The sequence below is a fragment of the Manis javanica genome, chromosome 3 (assembly GCF_040802235.1).
Source record: "Manis javanica isolate MJ-LG chromosome 3, MJ_LKY, whole genome shotgun sequence".
Lineage (NCBI taxonomy): Eukaryota > Metazoa > Chordata > Mammalia > Pholidota > Manidae > Manis > Manis javanica.
The window spans coordinates 1926548-1946054 of NC_133158.1; the positions used below are offsets into that span (position 1 = coordinate 1926548).

A 19507-nucleotide genomic window follows, 5' to 3' on the forward strand; every position below is an offset into this window, starting at 1 on the left:
CCATAGATGAGAATGGAAGGCAAGGACAGGGGTCAACAAAATTGTCACAGCCACACCTAACAGAAGTCTTTATTCAGCCACACTGACAGCTCTGAGCCACACCTGTGGCGCCATCTTCTGGCCGCACTGGCACTAAGCTGCCCCAGGGGCTAAAGGCTGAGGTATGGCCAGTGGGCTGACACAGGTATTGTGCGGGGCAGTCCACCGACCCAGAAAGAGTGCCTTGCCCTGGGAGGCCCTCAGATGTCCTTCTCCATCCAGAATATGGGGCATCCTCTCAGGTCTTGGTACTGCGTGTCCGGCAGGCCTTGTGGAGGGGCCCCTGCTGGAGGTGGGGGTGTGGTGGTCAAGGGCTCAGGCAGGGGAGGAGGTGGTGGCAATGGTGGCCCCTTGGTTGTTCTTGGGGCAGCCTGGGCAGTCAGGCCAGGGGCCTTGCAGGGTGGCCGGGGGGAGGGGGCCCTGGGGAAGGCTCTGAGCAGGGTGGCAGGCAGCTGTTGGCTAGTAAAGACCAGGCCCTGCACAGGCTCACCCAGCTGGTAGCCCAGGTGGGCATAGAAGTACAGCTGGTCATGGGTGGTGAGGTGCAGCCGGCGGAAGCCTCGAGCCTGAGCAAAGGCCTCCAGACCCTCCATGAGGCGGCGGCCAAAGCCTTGGCCCCTCAGGGCTCGGGCCACTACCACTGTCTCCACCAGGAGGCTCTGCGGTCGGTCCAGCACCCGTGACAGGCGGGCATGGCCCACCACAATGGGGGCTTCCCCGGGTGTGGGGTGGGGGCTGAGCAGCATCACGCAGAGAGGGAAGGCATCTGAGGACTGGCCCAAGGAGTGCAGGCGGGAGGCACGGCTGCGGGGCCACTGCTCATTGATAAGGTCAGCACAGGCGCCTAGGAGCTCGGGTCGGCAGTGCACAGGCTCCAGGGTCAGCTCAGCTAGCCTGGGGGCTGGAGTCTTCTCTGGGGGCTGTGAGGGCTCCAGGGGCAGCTCAGGTGAGCCACAACTGAGGGGCATCTCTGGACGGCACGTGGAGCCTGGGATCAGCTCAGCTAGCCTGGGGCTCAGGGCCAGCTCTGGCTGGCGTGCAGGACCCGGGGTCAGCTTGGCCAGGCTGGATCTCAGGGTCAGCTCTGGCCGGCGTGCAGGATCCAGCATCGGCTTGGCTGGGCTGGGACTCAGGGTCAGCTCCATCCAGTGTGTAGGGTCTGGGGTAGGGGTCAGCCCTGGGTCAGGGCTTTGGGTCAGCTCTTGCCTATGTGTAGAATCCACGCCCAGCTGAGTTCGGCTGGGAGCCAAGGTCATCTCCTGCTGGGTTTCAGGTGGCTCAGCACCAGGCTGGGCGTTAAGGCCACAGTCTCCATGAAGTGGCATCTCCTCGGACCACAAGGGTGCTCCTCCTGTGGACAACAGCCATGCTGGGCTGTGCCAGGAGGGAGGACGGGGTTGGGGCAGGGAGGGGCTGACAGGGTGCCAGGGAGGCCATGCATCCTGAACTGGTGGGCTGCACCTTGTCCCTATACTCACCGGATGGTACAGAGGACCTGGAGGAGACCATTCCCTATATCCGGGGGAGCGGACTAGATGGACAACAGAGAGCATGGGTCAAGGGTATCCTGCCCCACATTGAACGGTGGCTGAGGGCTATAGGCTGACAGAGAACCCAAGAGTCCTGGCCCCAGCCTGCTCTGGTTACAGCTTTGTTCTCCCTAGGACAGTTGATCCAGTCCTATGCCATCGGACAGAATGTGCAAACTAGATACTATGACCCCTGGCTGAAACCCACCCAAGGCTCCCTTTGGAGGGAACGTAGCTGCACCCCAGGGGCTCTCTTGTCCCTTCCTTCTCCCTGCATCCCAGGTCCCAGCCTTCTGACCACCTGGGCCGTGCCTGCCAGCTAGCCAATCCTGGAGTACCACTTACCCACTCATCAGGCTGTTTTCCACCCACTTTGGACTGCCTTCCCTGCCCAGGGCACAAAGCCCATAGCCATATCCCCAACTCCATCCAGCTCGGGATGCTTTGGACATAACGCCAGCTCTCCCCAGATGGTCCCGAGCAGCACTAGCAAGAGGCCTGGCTCAGTCACACAGCAACGTGGCTCCTGCAGATGGTTCCCCATGGCCTGAGTTTGGTAGCCACCCTAGATAAGGACCACAGCTTCCTTCCTACATCCACCGGGGTGTCCAACGGCCACCAGGTTGAAGGCCCAGACGCCCCTGGGCCCAAACCACATTGTTTGCCCATGCTGCTCCAGGCCCTGCTGGCAGGAGGGTCTATGCTGGGGAGTTTCTGGCGCTGGGGGGTGGGGGGGCCCACTGGGCCCTAACCTTTCTGCTCACCTGCTCCAGACGGACGTCCTGGCTCCCCTTCCCCACCTCCCCAGGAAGGTCCCTGAACTTGGGGTTAGTTCCACACTCGTCAGTAATAGGTAGCCCCCTCCCCACACCACGTGCCCCTCACCTGCATCAGCCACCTCCGCAACAGCCGCACCTCTGGACCAAGAGGAAGGAAGTCCCAGGATCCGCCCCTGGGTCTGGAGCCCCAGACTTCCCCGCGGGCTCCACCCCCTCGGAGCCGCCCCGCCCACTGTGGGCAGGGCTCCTGGGGTCCTACGAGGCGGCGACCTCCCCCATTACTCGGTTTTCCCCTCCCACCCAGTGGGTGACAAAGTGGGTCGGGGGCTTTGAGAGCTTGACTCCGAGTGGATGTGGCTTGGAGTGATCTGAGAGAACGACAAACACGGGGATGGCGTGCGAGGAAGCGCCGCCACTCGAGGCCCGCATGCGCGGGGACGATGGGGCCGAATACGCCGCGTGGGGAGGGGCAGTACTGACATGCTGGAGCCGGGCTTCGGGGGGCTCCGCGTCCTCGCTCGGCAGGGTCGGGTCCCGCTCTGGCTCCTCCGGCCGCCCGCGCTGGCCCCTGGCGGCGCGGCGGACGCACTGCAGCCGTCGCGGCCCGCGGCGCTCCCCGGGTCCCGAGTGTCGCGTGGCGGCCAGGGCCCGCCCCCTCCCCGCGCGTCACAACTCCGCCCGACACAGACCCTGTCTCAGCGCTGGCCCCGCCCCCGCCCCCGCCCCGCAGTGCCCGCCCGCCCGCCGCCTCCCGCCGGTTTCTGAAATAGGTGCCCCGTCCCGGGAAGCTGCCGTCTGGGGCCGGCGTCGGCGTGGGAAGGGGTCTGCGACTGTGCGTCTCAGGCGTGAGCCAGCAGCCCGGAGCCGTCCCGGGGCTCCGTGGGCCCTGGGGCCTTTGCGCCGCTCTGCTCGCCGGAGCACCCTCCTCCCACGGCCGCACAGCGTGGGGCCGCGCACCTGGGGCGAAGCGCTTACCCTCCCAGGTGTGCTTTGGGGTCCTCACCGCGCCAGAGGACCGAATGAGTTGGCCTGCTTGGCGCCTAGCATGCACGGTGTAAGGCAGAGGCCCCGGGTGGGCTCCGTGGCTGCGGGTTCCGCGGGCTAGGGGCCGGGAGAGCGCGGGACCTTGTGTGCTTCTGCGGGCGTAAGCTGTGCGTGGCTGCGCACGGACTGACCGGGACTCGGGTGACACTGTACCTGAGAAAACGAGGCCAGGCTCGGAGTGCATGGCGATGTGAAGTGAATGATGCACCCTCTCCTTCCGGATGGAGTCGGGCCAAGAGAGATTTGGCCTACCGCTCCTTGCAACCCTTTGCAGACCCGGGCGGAAGAAGCCTGCTCTATCCAGGAGGAGGGAAGGTTTCCTCCACCCTAGCAACAGCCTAGCCAATGAGGAGCCGCTGCGTGAGGCTCCAGAACTTTTTGCTTGCAACAGCCCTCCCAGATTGGCCCTCTGCTCTGTAAAAGAGCCTCCTCTCCTCTGTTCTCTGGATTTTGTAAATCTGCCATTCCCAAAGAAACTCATTTTTGCTGGTGAAATAACTGTATTTTTAAGATCAACAGGTGCTCAATTCGTGCATCTCCATGAGTGGCCAATCATCACACCCCGGGATGCTCACACCGTGCTCCCTTCCAGCCAGGGTAGCAGCGACATTTAAACTCTGTAGCCATTCGCACCCGATCCTCAAGTGAGAGGGCACCTCTCAGGCTCAGGGGGCTGCCACCAGGCGTGAGCTGGATGGAGAAACTGGCAGGGTTGAGGATGAGGAGGGCCTCTGGGTGGCTAGGGTGCCGAGCACAGCGTCCGTGGCCCGAGCACAGGACTTGACTGCACAGAAGAGCCCCGCTGGTCACATTCAGGATGAAGGGCCCCAGCGTGGTGTCCATGTACTTCTTGATGGCCTGGCATGATTCCTGGGTGGGTAGGGGGGCATCAGGGACACCACAGCTATTCACAGCCCCACTGAGGGCACTGAGGTACTTACCTGCTGGCCAGCCAGGTCCAGGGTGGAAAGGGTGGGCCAGGGTCTCTGCCATCAGGCGGGCAGTGCCACCCCCACCCGCGAAACCCCTGCCCGGGCCAGAGCTCACCTTCGTTTGCGTGTCCTCCCAGCTCACCCACAGCACCACTCCTGCTGCCCCCTGAGCTGCACTCTCCCCCACACTGTGCTCCAGCTCATCCTGCGGAAAGGGCCAGCAAAGCTCCGTGGGCCCCCTCCCCACAGCACACTTCCATAACACCGCTGCAGGGGACAAAGGATTCACAACCCCACCTAGGGCTGCTCTGGCCCTGGTGGCTAGAGGCGAGCCTGCCTGTACCCGAGCCTGGGAGTGCCATGTGGGCAGGGACATCTCTCTGATGAAGGCCGACTATTTTGTGCTGAGCACAGCTTGGTGCACAGTAGGTGCTCAAAGAATGTGCGAATGGACGAAAGTGCTTCCAGGCTGTGTGGCCTCATTTGCTGGACCTATAGCCCAAGGTGGGCCGGGTCAAAGAAAGAGACTCACCAAGGGCAGAAAGTGGTCTGTCTTGTCATAGACGATCTGGACATAGGGCAGCACTGGTAAACTGAGGTCCCCAGCAGCCTCAGCCACACGGAATGCCTCAGCCACACGGTGCCGCACATACATCTGTGCTTTTCCTGTGCCCTCCAGCCCTGCAGGCAGGTAGATGCTGGGGTAGAGGGCACGGCTCTGGCCCCACAGCCACCCCAGCTGGTCATTCTGGGCACGGATGCTCGGTAGGCACTGCCCTGTATAGTTAGGGCTGAGAAAGTCATAGTTGTAGCAGTCAGGAAATCCATAGAAGCCCCAGAGGCCACAAGGCCGCAGTGCTTGCCCCAGCTTGAGGGTGCCCGCCATCCAGGCCCGTGCAGCCTCTTGGAACTGGTCCCGAGCTGCTGTCTCCACCCGATGAACCGGCCAGTTGGGGTGCTGCCCCTGGACCAGGGCCCGTGAGCGCTGCCGGTAAATGTCCTTGGCATCCCAGTTGAAGGCCCAGCGTGGGCGCCATGCCTCCCAGTCGATGACTGCCAGCCCTGAGAAGTTGGATGCAGCTATGGCAGCCTTGATGTCCTGGAATGCGCGGGCGAGGTGGGCCCCCAGGCTGGCATTCTGGGGCAAGCCACCAAACACAGGGTCCCCAGCCGAAGTGTAGTAGGGGTAGGTCCCTAGCTGGGAGCTGTAGAAAATGGTCATGTCAGGGCCACGGAAGGTCTGCCCAGGGTTGGCCACCACGTCAAAGACACTGATGTCCACATCCACGCCGTGCCTCTCCAGGCACCACTGGGTGTTTGCGTTCCAGATGGTGGTGAAGGGCTGTTTGGGTACCACGGGTCCCCTGGAGCCTTGGGCCATGCCAAGCAAGGTCAGGAAGAGGGTGCAGATGGGAAGTAGGTGGGCTGCCATGGCACAGGGTGGGTCTAGGGAAACCTGTCCAGGAGAGGCAGAGCTGCAAGCAGGCCTGGAAAGCCCCAGGCCCTGCTCTGGCTTCACGTGAACTCACACTGGCAGGGCCCAGGTGCCAGTGGTCAGAGGGCAAAGGAGAGGCATGGAAGAGGGCAGCACCGTCTCCAGGCCCAGCCTCTGCCCTCCATCTCCCACAGGCCTTGCCCTGGCCTAAGCTCACTTGCCCTCTTCCCAAGGGCCACAGACATCATGACATGTCTTGAGAAGAGGGGCCCAGAGCCAAACCTTCAGCCCCCAGGCTGACCTGACGATGGGGGCCTTTCCTGCCTCTTCCCCTGGGAATCCTGGCCCGCCTATTAGCGCAGGGAACGCGCGGCAACCAAAGACAGGGTAGCCCAGCCCTCCTGCACACCCGCCAGCGGGCCCGCGTGTCCCTGCTGACCTCAGGCCTGAAGGACCTCGGCCTCCGCACTTCCTGACCCCAGGGTAAGGGCCTAGGCAGGGCTCAGCAAGATTCTGTTCCTCAACTCAGGCCCCAGCTGCACCTTAGGACTCTTCCGCTGCTGGAAGCGCAGAGCTTTCGTGGGGGCCACCACACCCAGCCTGGGGGCGGGCTGGAGGGCGGGCCAGGCCGAGGAACCACCTCTGCACCCCCACAAAGTGCCCTTGGTAGGTGGGGCTGGGCTGGAAGCGGTCCCTCCCACCCTGTCAGCACAGGGCAGGCTCTGGGGCTTTATTAGGCCTGGGGTGTGGGCGGAGGCAGGGCAGGGGGCCGGCCTGCCTGTGACCCGGGGGCCTGGGGGCCTCGGGGGTCACATACCCAAGGAGGGCACTTGTTCTTGGGCGCTGGGCGCTTCTGCCTTTGTTGGCCTCTCCTCAAAAAAGTATTTAAAAATATACAACTATGTTCATATAAAGGCAAATGTAATCCAGACTGAATTCCTTACTATATATTCATGATTAATATATATTTTCCCTGATGGAAAAATTAAAACATTCTTGCAGGGCCTAGAGGTACTGTAGCCCTAGGCCCTGTGCCTAGTGGGTAAGTCATCCCTGCTTTAAGGGTCTAAGTCTGAGAGGCACTGTGCTCATGAAGTCAGGGCTGAGTGTCACCTGTGTGTGCGTACCGGGCCAGGGACTGTGTCTCTGTAGATTCCCAGTTAGCAACCATCTGTGCCAACGCCAGCAGAGCCCATGTGTGTGCGTGGAGGACCCGGCGCTTGCCAGACGCTGTGGCCTTGTGACCATGAGACCCTGTTTGTGTGACCATGGGTGAGCATCCATGTGTCAGTGACCATGTGCCCGTTCACTCCACAGTTTTGCTGACTCAGAAGCTGGCTTTGGAGACGGCTCTGCGCCCGGGCCCAGCCTGCCTGCGGGGGGGGGCAGAGGAAGCATGTCCCTGGCCTCGGAGAATGTGCTGCCCAAGTCTGCAGCCCAGTCTGAGCCTCAACCAGTGACACCCCTCCACCCTGGGGCACAGTGGTCACGGGAGCTGTGACACAGCTGGCTAACACTTGGGATTGGTCCTCCTGGCTGGCAGGAGAGGGCACGGAGGGGGCTCATTAGCCTCAACCTAAGCACAGGATCCGGTCACAGAGGTGGTCACTGATCCTGTTTAGAAAACAGGTCCCAGAGCAACGGCAGGCTCAGAGAGTCTGGCACAGCTCCCAAGCACTGAGCTGACAGAACAACATCACGGCAGGCCCCGCCTCCCCAGGGCTCCATGCTACGTTCTGGTTCCCCCCGAAACCTGGTACCACAGCAGGACGCAGCCAAGCAGCAGGCCGCAGTTCTCCGGCTGACTGGATCCCAGGTGGAGCAGCAGGAAGACGCTGGGGTGCCAGGAGCCCTCCCACCCCAGGGCCCTGCCTGAAGGCCTGCTCCTGCTGGGTGGGCCCAAGAGGGATGGGTCTGGCTGGGGTCAATCCAGCTGCCTGGCCTGCCCTGCTTGCCCTCTGGTTGTACAGACCCGAGGTCTCTGAGCCGCTTCACTCTGCTCTGTCCCCACTTCCACCCCTACTCCCCCAGGACAGCTCTGGCTTATCCCCAAGGTACACTTTCCCCAAGGCCTTTGGCCAGGTCATCCTGGCACTGGGGAGGTTCATAGGTTTGTGTGGAGGGATCACAGTTGTGAGGGCAAGGTCACAGCTGTATAGGGGATGTCACGGATGTTTGGGGAAGGTAACAGTGGTGTAAGGTCACACATGTGGGGTAATCATAACTCTGCACGTAGGGGGTTACAGGTATACAGGAGTCATAGCTAGGAGAGAAAGGTCATAGTGTGGGGGAGGTCACAGCTGTGTGGGGAGTCAGGTGTGCGGACGGCTCACAGCTCCTGCTTCCTCGCCCGCCTCCTGAGGGCGCCGTCATCTCATGGCCTTACTGACCAACACCTGAGTCTTCTCCCCAGCAGGTCTGCCCCCAGCACGACCGCAAGCCCTTGGGGCCTTCCCCCTTCCAGCCTCCTCCGCCCTGTGCACAGACATTGCCCTCCCAGCGCTGCCCCCAGCCCCTTCTCTCCATTCTCTGCCACCCCCAGCCAGAGGGATGCTGCTCCCCAACACACCCCGCCCTGGTGGCTTGCCTCCCTGGGCCGCTCCACTGCCTGGAATCTGATGGGGTCTTCGCCCCCACCCCCCAATGAGCCTCGCCCTCTGTCACCCCCACAGGACAGGGTGGTCACTGCTGGAGTGTGTGTGAGCAGGGAGACAGGGCCTTTGTCTGCAAAGCCAGCCCTGGTGCCCGGGGCTGCCCCTCCTGCCGCTGTGGGCAGCTCCCGGAAGCCACGCCCCAGCCTGGAACGCCTGCCCCAGCTGTGCTCGGGCTTCCTCCAGCCTCTGCTCTGCTTTGTTTCCAGCATCAAGCTTCCCCTGACCTTTCCCAGCTCAGCACAGAGCACTTCCCTGATGATACCCCCCTGGAGTCCCCATGGCTGGGCTGCCCCCCTCACCACTTGTCTTTTCTTGTCTGCCTCCTGAGGGCAGGGGCCGAGGGACCACTGACAAGGACAGAGGGACCCCAGATGTGGGTCTGATGGCTGAATGTGGGGGACAGAGACCCAAGCAGGGTGACTCCCTTCAGGGGCAGGGGAATGAAGCAGGTCAGAGCTGGCTTGGCTCCCCTCCGCCCCCCGGGTGATGTTCTCCCACAGCCAGGACAGGGCAACCTCTGAGGGTGTCCCTGCTCCCAGGCTTGACACTGCCCCTCACCCTCCCACTCCCCAGGCGTTCTGCAGTGGGACAGGGGCTGGACCTCAGGATTCTAATCCCAATCCCCTGTTCATCCCCCCACCCCCAACCATACCCAGGAGGACTGTGACCCAGAACAGGAGAGGTGCTGGCAGCTGGAGTCCACTGCCCTTGGGAGCAGGGAGTGGGGAGTCTTCTGCCCTTGCCTGTGGGAACAGGGAGGGGCTGGCTGGCTACCAGCCCGGCTAGGGAAGATCAAACATCCACTTCCCCTGCTCTCCCTGGGTGGGCAAGGTGAAGCAACTGGCACTGCCCGGCTGGGGACACACAGGCTAGTAGGAGCACAGTGAGCCTCATCTATCCCCAGAGGTTACGTACAACTGCTACTTCTGTCCCCTCGATATCGGGGAGGCAAGGTCCCTGGTGCTAGGGGAACAGAAGTCCCCTCGCACCCAGTGGCCCTGCCCCAGCAGGTCAGCTGCAGAGTGGGCAGTCCCGGGCCCCCAGCAGTCACACGGAGACACAGCTGAGCTCAAAACTCATGGGAGACCCTGCATTCTCTCAAAGGCCCTGACCCGGCACAGACAGTTCAAGCACAGGAGCAGTTGTTTTATATTTAACTTACAAAAGAGACCCCAAAATAATAATAATAAACCATCCAGGGCCGGGGGAGTAGGGTTAGGTCCCCCCCAAGGTCTGGCTGTGACCCTCTCCCTCTCTGGCAGGGAGATAAGGGGCCTCCCAGGGGACTGCCCTTCCCCCTTAGAACAGGGGAGTGAGGGCTGCTACAGACACCCTACTGGGCATCCAGGGGCTGTGCTGCCTCCAGATTTGTTCATTCACCCCTTGCAGGCTCCTACCTGCCTGACAGATGGGTGAGAGACCCCTATGAAGTCCAGGTGAGAGCCAGGGCTGCCACAGCCAGCAGGCCAGTGAGGTGCAACCCAGCCCAGGCCACACTGGCACGGCCGGCAGCCCGCCTATGGTCCCACTGGCACTGCTCGCCACCCCAGCCTAGGTAGCATTGGCAGCGAAAGTGCATCTGCAGGTGGTTGAGGTCGACCCAGCTGAGCTCCCCCTCTGGTCGCAGCTGGGGCTCACCTGGGGCATGGGTAGGCACGAGGCGGAAGCTGCTGGCACTGAGGTGCAGGAAGGTACTGGCGCTGGGGTCGCGGCGCACACAGCGCCCGTGGCCATGGCACTGGGCCCAGCTGCAGTACTGAGCGGCCCAGGACACGTTGACAATGTAGGGTACCAGCAGCCGTGTCAGGTAATCCTTAAGGTACTGGCAGGTCTCCTGGGGGCAGAGGCAGGATCAGGGTCAGCAGCCTCAGCCCCCAGGCCCAGCTGGGAACTCTGGGCCCACACTGCAGAGCCGCACCTTAACTGTGCTGCTGAGAAAAGGGCAGGGGCAGAGACCAGAGCCCACTAGGGCAGGTGGGAAAGGGTAGGCATGTCCCCTTTCCTGGGGACATCTTCTCTGTTGGGACCAGGGAAGCCTTGGGTGGGGGGCAGACAAGGGGGTCAGACAAGGTCTGCCCACCTTGAGGTTGTGGCCCAAAGCCCCACCTGCCTGCCGCTTGCAGACTCAGCCCCAGATGGCTGGGTGGGTCTTACCGTGCTGGTGGTGTAGCCTGCGTCGCCCCAGAGAATGACGCCGGCCGCGCCCAGGGCTGCACTCTCACCAATGGTGGAGATGAGATCCATCTGTGGTGGGGGCAGGAGTAGCGCATAGGGTGAGGGCAGGGCAGGCATGCCCCAGCCTGTTTCCACACACTGACCCTAGGTGGAGGCTGTTTCACTTTCTCTGTAAATGTTTAAGCCACTTCCACCCCTACTTTGGGCCTCCAGCCCCCAAGCCAAGGAAGCGCCCACTTGAGCCTAGAACGTATCTGCCCTGCGGCCTCCAAAGTCAGACAACAAGGCCCAAGTCCCTGATCTGCCCTGGGTTTGCTGGGAAGCTTTGAGAAAATGTCTCAGGATCTCTGGGCCTCATTTTCTTATCTGCCAAAAGGAGGAGATAATGCCTTCTTTTCACACAGTTACAGACAGTAAGGTGAGGGGATGTAGGGGAGCCCGCAAGCTGCGGGGCAAGAGCCTGTCCCCTACCCAGCAAACCCAAAGGCAAAGCGATTCCCTGAGACGGATGCCTAGGCACGCACCTCGCTGAGCCCAGTGAGCCTGCGGCTATAGGTGGGCCGCGTGAAGACGTAGACAGGGAGCGCGTGGTCCACGTGGTGGGTGTGAGCCACACGAAGGGCCTCCTGCACCCGGAAGCTGACAAAATTGCGGCCATGGACAGAGGAAGCAAGGGTCTCGTCCAGGTAGACAGAGGGGAAGAGGGCCGTGCTCTCAGCCCACAGCCAGGCCAGCTGGTCGTTTCGGGAGACCTCGACGTCAGGGCAGCGGCCCGTGTAGGTCTCCCAGTTCTGTACGTAGTCGTGGTTGTAGCAGTCGGGGAAGAGGTAGAAGCCCCACAGGTGCCGGGGCCGGACCGCCTTGACAAAGCGCAGGGTCTCCAGCATGAACTGCCGCGCTGCGAACTCGAACTCGTACTGCGCTTCCTTGACTACGCGGTCCAAGGCCCAGTCAGGGTGGCGATTAGCTACCAACTGGCGTGACACCCGGCGGTACACGTCCTTGTCCTGCCAGTTGCGCACCCACACGGGCCGCCAGTCCTCCCAGTCGATGACGGCCAGCCCCGCGGGTTCCTGCGTGCGCACGTAGTGCTTCACGTGGTTCTGCAGTGCCTTCAGGTGTGCCCACAGGCTGCCGTTCTGCGGCACGCCCCCGTGCACAGAGCGCCCCGCCGAGTCGAAGCGTGGATACAGGCCCAGGCGGTCCCGGTAGAAGATGGTGATGTTCTGGTTCACGAAACCCTCATTGGGTGAGGCCTGCACGTCAAAGGCCTTCAGGTCCAGTGGCACTTTGAGGCGTGGGCCGCAGTCCTGCGTGGGCACATCCCATGCTACCACAAAGGGTCGCCCAGTGAAGATGGGTGGCGCTGTGGGCTTGAGCTCTGTGGCCCATGCCACTGTCAACACCAGGGCCAGAGTGACAGCGGCACCAAGGCCTGCCCACATGCTGGGGGCTGCAGGAAGACGGTGTCACCTTCCTGGCACCAGCTCAGGAACTGGGGGGTTGGGAGAGAGCACATCAGCAGAGAATCCTGGGGGTGCCCAACACTGACCCATCCACACTCCCAAAACCCCCGCTCTGTGCGGCACTGTGCCCAGGCTGCTCGGACGTCCCATGCCTGTAACAGCGGAGACCATAGGCCACTGTGGAGCAGGCAGCCTGAGGCTGGGCAGAGACTGCTGTTAGGCCTATGACCCCTCTGAGAATTGGTGAACTGAGCTATGGACTCGCTGCCCACAGATATGTACATGCTTGCACACCACCCGGGACATGTCTTAAGGAGCCCCGAGCCCGAGGTCCACTCTGTGCCCCGTGAAGAGTTCTGGGTGCAGAGAAACGACCTCTCGGTGAGGCAGGGCCCAGCGCCTGGGGCGGCCAGGAGCCGGTGTCGGTGTAGCCCCCGGCTCGGCTGTCAGGACTTGTCCTGCAGCGCACACTCGCCAGCGAGATGGCCCGCGGGGACAAAGGGGCAATGCCGACTAGTCAGGCCCGCGCGCTGTCGGGAACGCGCGCGCCGCGGGCCGGTCGGGTGGAGCTCACTCCGCCTGGCCTTTGTGCGGGACCCCGCCCCCGACCCGCACGTGGGGCCCGAGCCCCGCTGGTGGGGGTGGGGTGCCTCCGCCGCCTTCCTAAGGGCGTCCCTGGGGGCTACAAACCCAGCCCGTGGGGAGAGCCACTAGGCTGGCGCTGCCCGCCCTCACCTTGCGCGGGGCGCCGCCGGGACCCACGCCACGGCCGCCGCCATCCCTGGCCCAGCCCGGGTCGCTCCGGCAGCTCGCCCAGGCCCGGCCCGGCTCGGCGCCTCTGCTGGCTCCGGCCCGTGGGCCCTTTAAGAATCCAGCGCGGAGGTGGGCCGGGGCGAGACTGGCGGCCCGAACGGGGGAGGTGTGTCCGGATTTCGTGCCGCCAAGGCCGCGTTTCGGGCTCCAAGGCCCCCAAATCCTCCGCGGAGGAACGTGGTCGCCCATCTAGGACCGGGAGGCCCCTCTGAACGGGGCTTGCTTCTGGAGTCTAAGCCGCGAGCGTCCGTCAGCTCAGGAATGCTCCCCGCAGCTCGCGACCGGTGGTACAGTCCGTCCGCTCTGCGCCGCGGCCAGCCGCTTAAAGGGACCGCATACGGGCCGGGGGCCGGGGAGGGAATAAAGGAGGTGGCGTTCCTCCGCCTGGCCATGAGGAGGTGCTGTGGGACCCCGAGAACCCGGTGGGGGCAGGCTCGGACCTGGCCCTGCACCCGTGGGTGTAGCCCCAACCCGGAGGTTCCTTTGTGTGGAGAGAGGGACGCTGACCAGGGCCAGTTCCCAGCCCCCCGGGACAGTAATGCCTGAGCCCGATGGATGAGGGCTCCCCCGCCCCGCCCCCGCCAGGCTGGGAAGGGGGCCGAGAGCCCGCCTCTTAGCCCGCCCTCCCCTGGAGGGCCCGCGGTGGTTGTCCTGGCAACACGCGCTGTGGTCGCTGCGTGGCCCGCCCGGCTAGGGGTCGGCAGAACAGCGGGCCCTGGGGATACGGCGCCCCCATGCCCGCGACCCCCATCAGAGACAACCCAGTGCCTGGGCTCGCGTGCCCCGCTGCCCAGTCTCTGGGGGCCTGTGGGAGCCCCTAAGGCATCCTCAACTCTTGAGGAGGCTGCCTCCGGCAGAAGTCCTGGATGGAGCGCGGGGAGGGCTGCCCGGCATAGGGGCTTCCCGGCCCGCAGCCCCGCCCGTGGGCGCAGGCCTGGAGCTGGGCGGCGGCGAGCCTCCCAGCCTCTTAGACATCTCCCCGTGCGGGGCTCGGCTCCCAGAGCCCGGAATGCCCGCCGGCCCACTGCTATGGGCGGAGAGGCGCGGAGCGCGGCCGCAGGGGTGCAGACTGCCGTGTTCGAGGGCTCACCTGCGTGGGATAGTCGCCCAATGGGTCGGCGGCCTCCCGCCTCCCGGGGTGAGCCTCTCAGGCTAGGCTTGCAGGCGCCAGCTGCTGCCCGCCGGCGACTTGATAAACCCCCATCCCCTCCCACCCGCTCCCGCCTCCCATCCCAGCCCTTTCTCCTCACTTCCTGCTGCCCCTCCGACAGGAAAGGGCCAGGAACAGGCGCGGGGGAGGGAGCTGCCTTGACCCTGTTTCCCTCTGGCGTGCCCTGCTGGCTGGCTGCCCTCCCCACCCCTCCCAGAGGCCCTGGCCCGGCCAACTGCACCAGGTGACAGGAAGGGTGCTGGGACCCGCTCAGGTGCCGGTCTCCCCTGAGCCGGCAGCCTCCTTAACACTGGAAACTATCCTCCCCAGCCTGCCCTTGGGGCTGAGGCCCAGCCCAGTAGTGTGAGGGGCCCCAGTGGTGCTGGTGCTATGGGGAGTCGAACTATTTGGGAGATGCTTGGCTTATGGTACCCCAAAGCAGGTGGTGAAGAAGGGGACCAGCCTTAAGAGGGGTCGGTCGGGGAACTTCTAGGAGCTGTCATTTTTTTTCCACCGAGTGGAAGTATCCCAAGTGTGACAGTGGCCAATGTGTTGATGTGACTGTGAGGGCTGGGGGGTGGGGCAGGGGCAGCCGCTGGGAGGGCTCTGCCAGGTGCCCGGCTAGAGGACATTCCTGGGGGGATTTCACTGAGACAGGGCAGAGGAGGGAGTCCTTACAACAAGGGCGAGGAAAGGGCTATATTCCCACGGGAAGGGAGTGCCCATAATGTGGCTGGCCCTAGGGAGGGCTGCAGTTGGGGCCCAGCAGACCTGCCCAGAGGTGCAGACCAAGCTGCACACTGTCTGGTCACCCTAAGCCTAGCCTCGTCTCTCCCACTGGCCACTTACCTCCCTGACACCAGGACCTCTCTCCTAACAGAAGGCAGGGTAAGATGGGCTCGGTTAGTTGGGCACACCCTGGAGTCTGCTCTGAGGACAAGGAGTCCAGCACAGGAGGGTGGTGTCCAGGTAACACCATGCTGGCTCGACAAGGGGCACAGGCCTTGGAAGCTTCAGGAGCAGAGGCCCCTGGGGAAACAGAGGCCAGGCCAGACTGTCCCAGGGCAGGGACATTTCCTCAGGCAGCCAGCAGGAAGGAAGTGAGCACAGCCTAGTGGGAGGGGGTGGGGAAGCACTACCCTGACCCCCATTGTTCCCAGCTTTGCCGTCAGCTGGGGCAGGCCCAGGACAGGGAGTTCCCCCTCCCTGGGAGAGTGCTGATGGGAGATGGGATACTATCTGGTATGGCAGAACCCTGGCCCTGGGGCAGTCAGCGAGGGATGGGGGACAGTAGAGGATGGCGGGGTCTTATAACTGGTGTCTTTTTGGGAAAATGTGAAGCTACCCAAAGAACACCAAGTCCAGGCTTCCTGGTATGATCCTGCTTTGACCTTGACAAATTTAAGCTTCCAAAAGACAGACCAACTTCCCAGAGGCAGAAGACTGTCTCTGAACTCCCTCCCTCATAACTGGGAGCGGGCTGATGGCCAAGGGTTAGGTCTAGCAGAGAACCAGCCTCAGAGCAGGCCCTGAGAAATGTTAGGCTGAATGTCCACACAGGCCAGGGCAGGAGGGAAGGGAGGCCCCCAGTCCACTCTCCTGGTGGTGTCCACAGGTACTCCCAGGAGGCAGGCAGGTCTGAGCTCAGAGCCTGGGAATAGGCCAGAGGTGTGGGGGGCACCCACCTGGTTGCCGTCCACCTAAGGCTGCACTTTGGAGGTCTTTGGGGTTCAGGCTGTGATCTCCTGTAGGATCAGCGGGCACTGCTGAAGACAGGACAACTGTTGTCGTCCAATCTGATCTCACACTCTCACCTCAGATCAGGAGGTGGGGCCCACTCTCGTGAAGCGTCCCAAGGCCTTCTGATGCCTGGGCCCTTACCTACAGAACACAGACAGACCTCCACTCTCTGGCAAGGTCTGGGTGTGCGCACTGCCACCTGCTGGTCGTGGCTGGGATGGGGGCAGGCTGGGCTTTGGCTTAACGCTGGGTCTTCTTGGAGATGGGGGCCACCAGAGACCTACAGAGAGAGCCCAGGTGATGGTTCAGACGCTGAGTGTCACAGCCCCAGAGGACGCCACTCTCATATGCAGGGTCTACAAATAATTTTATTGAAACTGAACAAATAACAACCTTCCAAGACTGGGGGCCACCCTCCCCAGGCCATTTCCCACACTCTTGAAGCACAGAGCTTACGCAGTAATAAGGAGTTAAAAAAAAAAGTCATTTCTATGTGGAAATCAGGCTTCCCCAACAACATCACGGACTAGACTATTTTCAAACATCACATTTAGAGCATTCGCTTCATGGCTGATCTTTCTGTCCCTGCCCAGGGGCTCCGGTACTTGCCCTTGGCTGATCCTCAAGAGACGAGTATAGTGTAGGGAGAGGGTCACTGGCACCAGACCTAGGGTGCTGTCCCACACCAAAGGGTGGTGGACAGGCTCCTCCCAGTGGGGAGTGGGAGTGGGGTTGGTGCCAAGACAGGGGGGACTAGACCAAAGTAGGTAGGTCAGGGCAAACCCCACAGGCAGAGGCATCCACAGTCCTTTCTGTCCTCTCACCCTGGGGATGAGGGAGCAATAACTAGCTGCAGTGGGGAGGGGTCAGCCCAGCCCTGGGTGGAGGGAGAGCCTCCCACACCAGCCTCTGCTCCTGTTAACTGCCAGCAGAAACTGTCCATCCATCTGGGCAGAGTGGGGTGGGGGACAGATGAGTGGGCAGACAGGAAGAATCAGGCTGTGCTGCCCCAGCCTCTGTCCAACACAAAAGGTATCGAGGTAGCAAACGGCCGAAATGCTCCAAGGAGGGGGTAAGGTTATTAAGTGAAGGGAAGGAAGCTCCCACTTGTGTATAGTTCCTATAGCCCAGAGGCTGGAAAAAGGCAGATCTTGCTTGTAAAGTGCTGTAGCCCCGAGCAGGGCCGGGCCTTAGGCAAGCTTGGGAGAATGCAGGCCAGGCAAGGGCACAGGAGCCAGGCATTCCTGAGCAGCATATGCCCTGCTGTGTGCCTTGTGGGGCGCGCTGGGGCAGTGGGCCGGTAACTCAACCATCAGCCTCACCAGCTTCACCAGCCACCAGTTCCTCCTTGTTCACACAGAAACCAACACCCAGCTGACACTGCAGGACTGGCCACTCAGAGAGGGAGGTTCCAGGCCAATGCAGTTTATTCAGGGTCTTGAACCCAGCCTAGGTTCCAGAAAGAATGCCACACCTTGAGCCTGGGGGTTTCTTGCTGGGGCAAGAGGTGCTTTTGCCTATGCTCTGCAGGCTCACACCTCATAGAGGATCACAGGGAAATCCACGTGGATGCGGGGGGGGTCCAGCTTCACGATGCCCTGCCGTGGAAACAGAGGCTAGTGAGGGCCAGCTCAGGGCCCCCATGCCAGGAAGCCTTCTTGCTCCTCCCACGTCCTCCCCCAAGACCCCCACCGTGACAGCAGACCCTGGCTGTGTCTACCTCCACATGCTCACCACAGCATCTGTGACCACCGCCCAGCCCCTCACCTGAGGAATCAGGTTCTTATGCACTCGCCTCAGCTTGGCCCGCTTCTGCCCATTCTTGGTGACGATTGTCTCTTCATAGAATTCGTGAGCCAAATCCCCATCCTCATCGTAGAACATGGAGCTGTGCACAGGGAGAGGGGAACAGGCTGGGCTGGAGCCCCACAACATACACGGCAAATGCCATGGGCCACAGGGAACTGTGCCCACACCCAGATGGGGAGGGACAACCTCAGTGGGACGGAGGGAGGGTAAGATCCCAAGAGAGGGCCCATTCCAGAGCATACTACCTAGGCGCCGAGGCCACTTCTCATCACTGGTTTGTTCAGCAAAAGAAGCCATTTCAACATCAGGCCCTTGGCTTCACCCAGGACTCTTGAGTGGGCAGGACTGTGGTCCGGGTATAGCCTCACTCCAAAAAAACACTGCTGGCTCAGGGCCAAAGCCTGAGACAGGAGATGCCTGAGCTAAGAGGGAGTTCAAAGTGGAAAAACACAGCATCCTCCCCACCCACCCTCGGCGGCTGGTGCAGCCAAACCGCTGATACTGGATCTCCCTAGTATCTCCATCCTAATTGCCAGCATCACCGAGTGCCAGACCCCAAGGGTCCACTAGGGCCAGACTAACCAAGTGGTCCTGTTTGGGCCCCTGGGGGAAAGGGTAGATGTCTGTGCTCCACATCTAGAGAACACCCCTGGGTGAGGGGCCTTTCCCACAGGCCCCATCCCCATACTAAGGCCCGGTCCTGCTTTCCCCACCACTAGCCTCAGAGCCCCAACCCCACCACTGTGAGCATGGAAACAGCGAAACCTGAGGGTCATTATCTCCTGGAAGACATTGGGAAGGGAGGCTAGAAGCCGTCAGCTTGCAGGACGGGCTGGAAGGAATGAAGGGACGGAGTCCTTAAGTCACGGGGACAAGCCTTAGGCCCACTCTTCCCGGAGGGAGGCCTTCGGAGCAGCCGGGCCGACGGGAGCCTGGGCTTTCCCCGCCCCTAGCTCGTCTGGGGGCCCAAACCGTGGGATCGTCCTGGCTCGGGGCAGGCGGGCCGGAGCTCCCCAGGAATTGGGGCGCCCGCCCGCCCTCCCGTCCTCCCCCGGGCTAAATCCGCTCCCTTACCCGCGGCGCGTGAACACGAAGGGGGGCACGACTCGGCTTCGCGGCCGCACCAAAGCTTGCTCGACGCCCGCCGCCTCCGGGCCTCCGCCCCCCGCCGCCGAGGCGAAGGGCCACAGGCCCCGGGCCTTGGAGCCGCTGGCGCCCATGTCAGGGCCGCCGGCGCATGGCGGGCCCCGCCGCAACTTGACTCTCACAGGCCCGTCGGCGCCGCCATGCCCGGCCTCGGCCTCCTCTCGCAGCCGCCGCCGCCGCCGCCGCCTTCCGCAGGCTCCGCTGTCGCCACGGAAACCTCACTTCCGCTTCCGCACGCTGCCCCTGTGATTGGCTGTTTCTCTCGTCTGTCCGCGGGGTAGGACCAATAGCCGCCCTCGGCCGCTGCTCCCGGAGCAGCCCGGGAACGTCGTCCCGGCGGGCCGCGCGCCGCTCCGGCCGTAGGGCCGTCTTCGCCGGAAGGGCGCAGGTTCGCACCTGGGCGCCTCGCTGCCCCGACGAGCCCTGACCCGGAGGCCAGGCCCCCGCCCTCTTAAGACAGCACTGGGGGCCGGACCCCAGGCCAAAACAGACCCATTCTTTTCCCGCAAGGTCTTGGCATGTAGAAGAGGCTGGGTCAGACGTGCTATAGCTGCATCAGTCTGAATAACTTAAAAATTAAGTGTTCCTCACAAGCCCGCCAGATGGCACGCTTCACGAAAGCAAGAACTAACACCTGTCCCTGGCGTGCCATGCGCAGCGTATGGTCCAGAGTCTCTCAAGTATTGGGATAAGCACTTCCCACAGCTTAGTGCTGGGCGCGTGTGCGGGGAGTTGCATAAACCCTAGCTGCAGCTGATATTCTTGCCCCCACCACAACCTGAACCCCAGGGCGCTT

General features: G+C 62.7%; 4 protein-coding genes across 11 annotated transcripts; all 4 read right to left on the reverse strand.

The window, feature by feature from the left end:
* Window positions 1–51: 51 nt before the first annotated feature.
* On the reverse strand, window positions 52–3872 carry NAA80 (N-alpha-acetyltransferase 80, NatH catalytic subunit). Of its 4 annotated transcripts, none has more exons than XM_073230613.1 (3): window positions 3545–3872; window positions 3323–3448; window positions 52–1390 (listed from the first exon to the last, which is right to left on the reverse strand). In XM_073230613.1, the coding sequence occupies exons 1-3, from the start codon at window positions 3870–3872 to the stop codon at window positions 240–242; spliced, it is 1605 nt and encodes a 534-aa protein (XP_073086714.1). In that variant the 3' UTR covers window positions 52–239. The 4 variants fall into 4 exon arrangements, with proteins under 4 accessions (XP_073086714.1, XP_017525133.3, XP_073086715.1 ...); XM_017669644.3 differs by lacking the exons at window positions 3323–3448; window positions 3545–3872 and adding exons at window positions 1518–1570; window positions 2454–3316; XM_073230614.1 differs by lacking the exons at window positions 3323–3448; window positions 3545–3872 and adding exons at window positions 1518–1570; window positions 1914–2043.
* HYAL1 (hyaluronidase 1) lies at window positions 3872–9405 on the reverse strand. The gene is made up of 4 exons (XM_017669648.3): window positions 6198–9405; window positions 4856–5779; window positions 4439–4528; window positions 3872–4261 (listed from the first exon to the last, which is right to left on the reverse strand). Exons 2-4 carry the CDS (start codon window positions 5753–5755, stop codon window positions 3947–3949), a joined length of 1305 nt encoding a protein of 434 aa, XP_017525137.3. The 5' UTR covers window positions 5756–5779; window positions 6198–9405; the 3' UTR covers window positions 3872–3946.
* Window positions 9406–9543: 138 nt separating this feature from the next.
* Window positions 9544–15818, reverse strand: HYAL2 (hyaluronidase 2). 3 transcript variants are annotated; one of them, XM_017669643.3, is made up of 4 exons: window positions 15702–15818; window positions 11112–12082; window positions 10567–10656; window positions 9544–10246 (listed from the first exon to the last, which is right to left on the reverse strand). In XM_017669643.3, exons 2-4 carry the CDS (start codon window positions 12030–12032, stop codon window positions 9836–9838), a joined length of 1422 nt encoding a protein of 473 aa, XP_017525132.2. In that variant the 5' UTR covers window positions 12033–12082; window positions 15702–15818; the 3' UTR covers window positions 9544–9835. The 3 variants fall into 3 exon arrangements, with proteins under 3 accessions (XP_017525132.2, XP_017525130.2, XP_017525128.2); XM_017669641.3 differs by lacking the exon at window positions 15702–15818 and adding an exon at window positions 13957–14090; XM_017669639.3 differs by lacking the exon at window positions 15702–15818 and adding an exon at window positions 12789–13116.
* An 8-nt stretch (window positions 15819–15826) lies between these two features.
* Window positions 15827–18936, reverse strand: TUSC2 (tumor suppressor 2, mitochondrial calcium regulator). 3 transcript variants are annotated; one of them, XR_005054792.2, is made up of 4 exons: window positions 18640–18930; window positions 17524–17644; window positions 17231–17354; window positions 15899–16036 (listed from the first exon to the last, which is right to left on the reverse strand). XR_005054792.2 is itself a non-coding variant. In XM_036994295.2 (3 exons), the coding sequence occupies exons 1-3, from the start codon at window positions 18783–18785 to the stop codon at window positions 15827–15829; spliced, it is 477 nt and encodes a 158-aa protein (XP_036850190.2). In that variant the 5' UTR covers window positions 18786–18936. The 3 variants fall into 3 exon arrangements, 2 of the variants coding, with proteins under 2 accessions (XP_036850190.2, XP_036850191.1); XM_036994295.2 differs by lacking the exon at window positions 17231–17354 and having other exon boundaries at window positions 15827–16036; window positions 18640–18936; XM_036994296.2 differs by lacking the exon at window positions 15899–16036 and having other exon boundaries at window positions 16107–17354; window positions 18640–18929.
* Window positions 18937–19507: the final 571 nt, after the last annotated feature.

Coding starts and splice junctions, on each gene's coding strand:
- HYAL1 (XM_017669648.3), bottom strand. CDS start 5,755: ATGGCAGCCCACCTACTTCCCATCTGCACCCTCTTCCTGACCTTGCTT. Junction 4,529..4,855: donor CAGACCACTTTCTGCCCTTG/GTGAGTCTCTTT, acceptor CCCTTTCCGCAG/GATGAGCTGGAGCACAGTGT. Junction 4,262..4,438: donor GGGAGGACACGCAAACGAAG/GTGAGCTCTGGC, acceptor CTACCCACCCAG/GAATCATGCCAGGCCATCAA.
- TUSC2 (XM_036994295.2), bottom strand. CDS start 18,785: ATGGGCGCCAGCGGCTCCAAGGCCCGGGGCCTGTGGCCCTTCGCCTCG. Junction 17,645..18,639: donor TTCGTGTTCACGCGCCGCGG/GTAAGGGAGCGG, acceptor CCCTGTGCACAG/CTCCATGTTCTACGATGAGG. Junction 16,037..17,523: donor ATAAGAACCTGATTCCTCAG/GTGAGGGGCTGG, acceptor CTCTCTCTGTAG/GTCTCTGGTGGCCCCCATCT.
- HYAL2 (XM_017669643.3), bottom strand. CDS start 12,032: ATGTGGGCAGGCCTTGGTGCCGCTGTCACTCTGGCCCTGGTGTTGACA. Junction 10,657..11,111: donor GGCTCACTGGGCTCAGCGAG/GTGCGTGCCTAG, acceptor CCCCCACCACAG/ATGGATCTCATCTCCACCAT. Junction 10,247..10,566: donor CAGGCTACACCACCAGCACG/GTAAGACCCACC, acceptor CTCTGCCCCCAG/GAGACCTGCCAGTACCTTAA.
- NAA80 (XM_073230612.1), bottom strand. CDS start 3,872: ATGAGTTTCTTTGGGAATGGCAGATTTACAAAATCCAGAGAACAGAGG. Junction 1,391..3,322: donor CCCAAAGCACACCTGGGAGG/GTAAGCGCTTCG, acceptor TGTTGTCCACAG/GAGGAGCACCCTTGTGGTCC.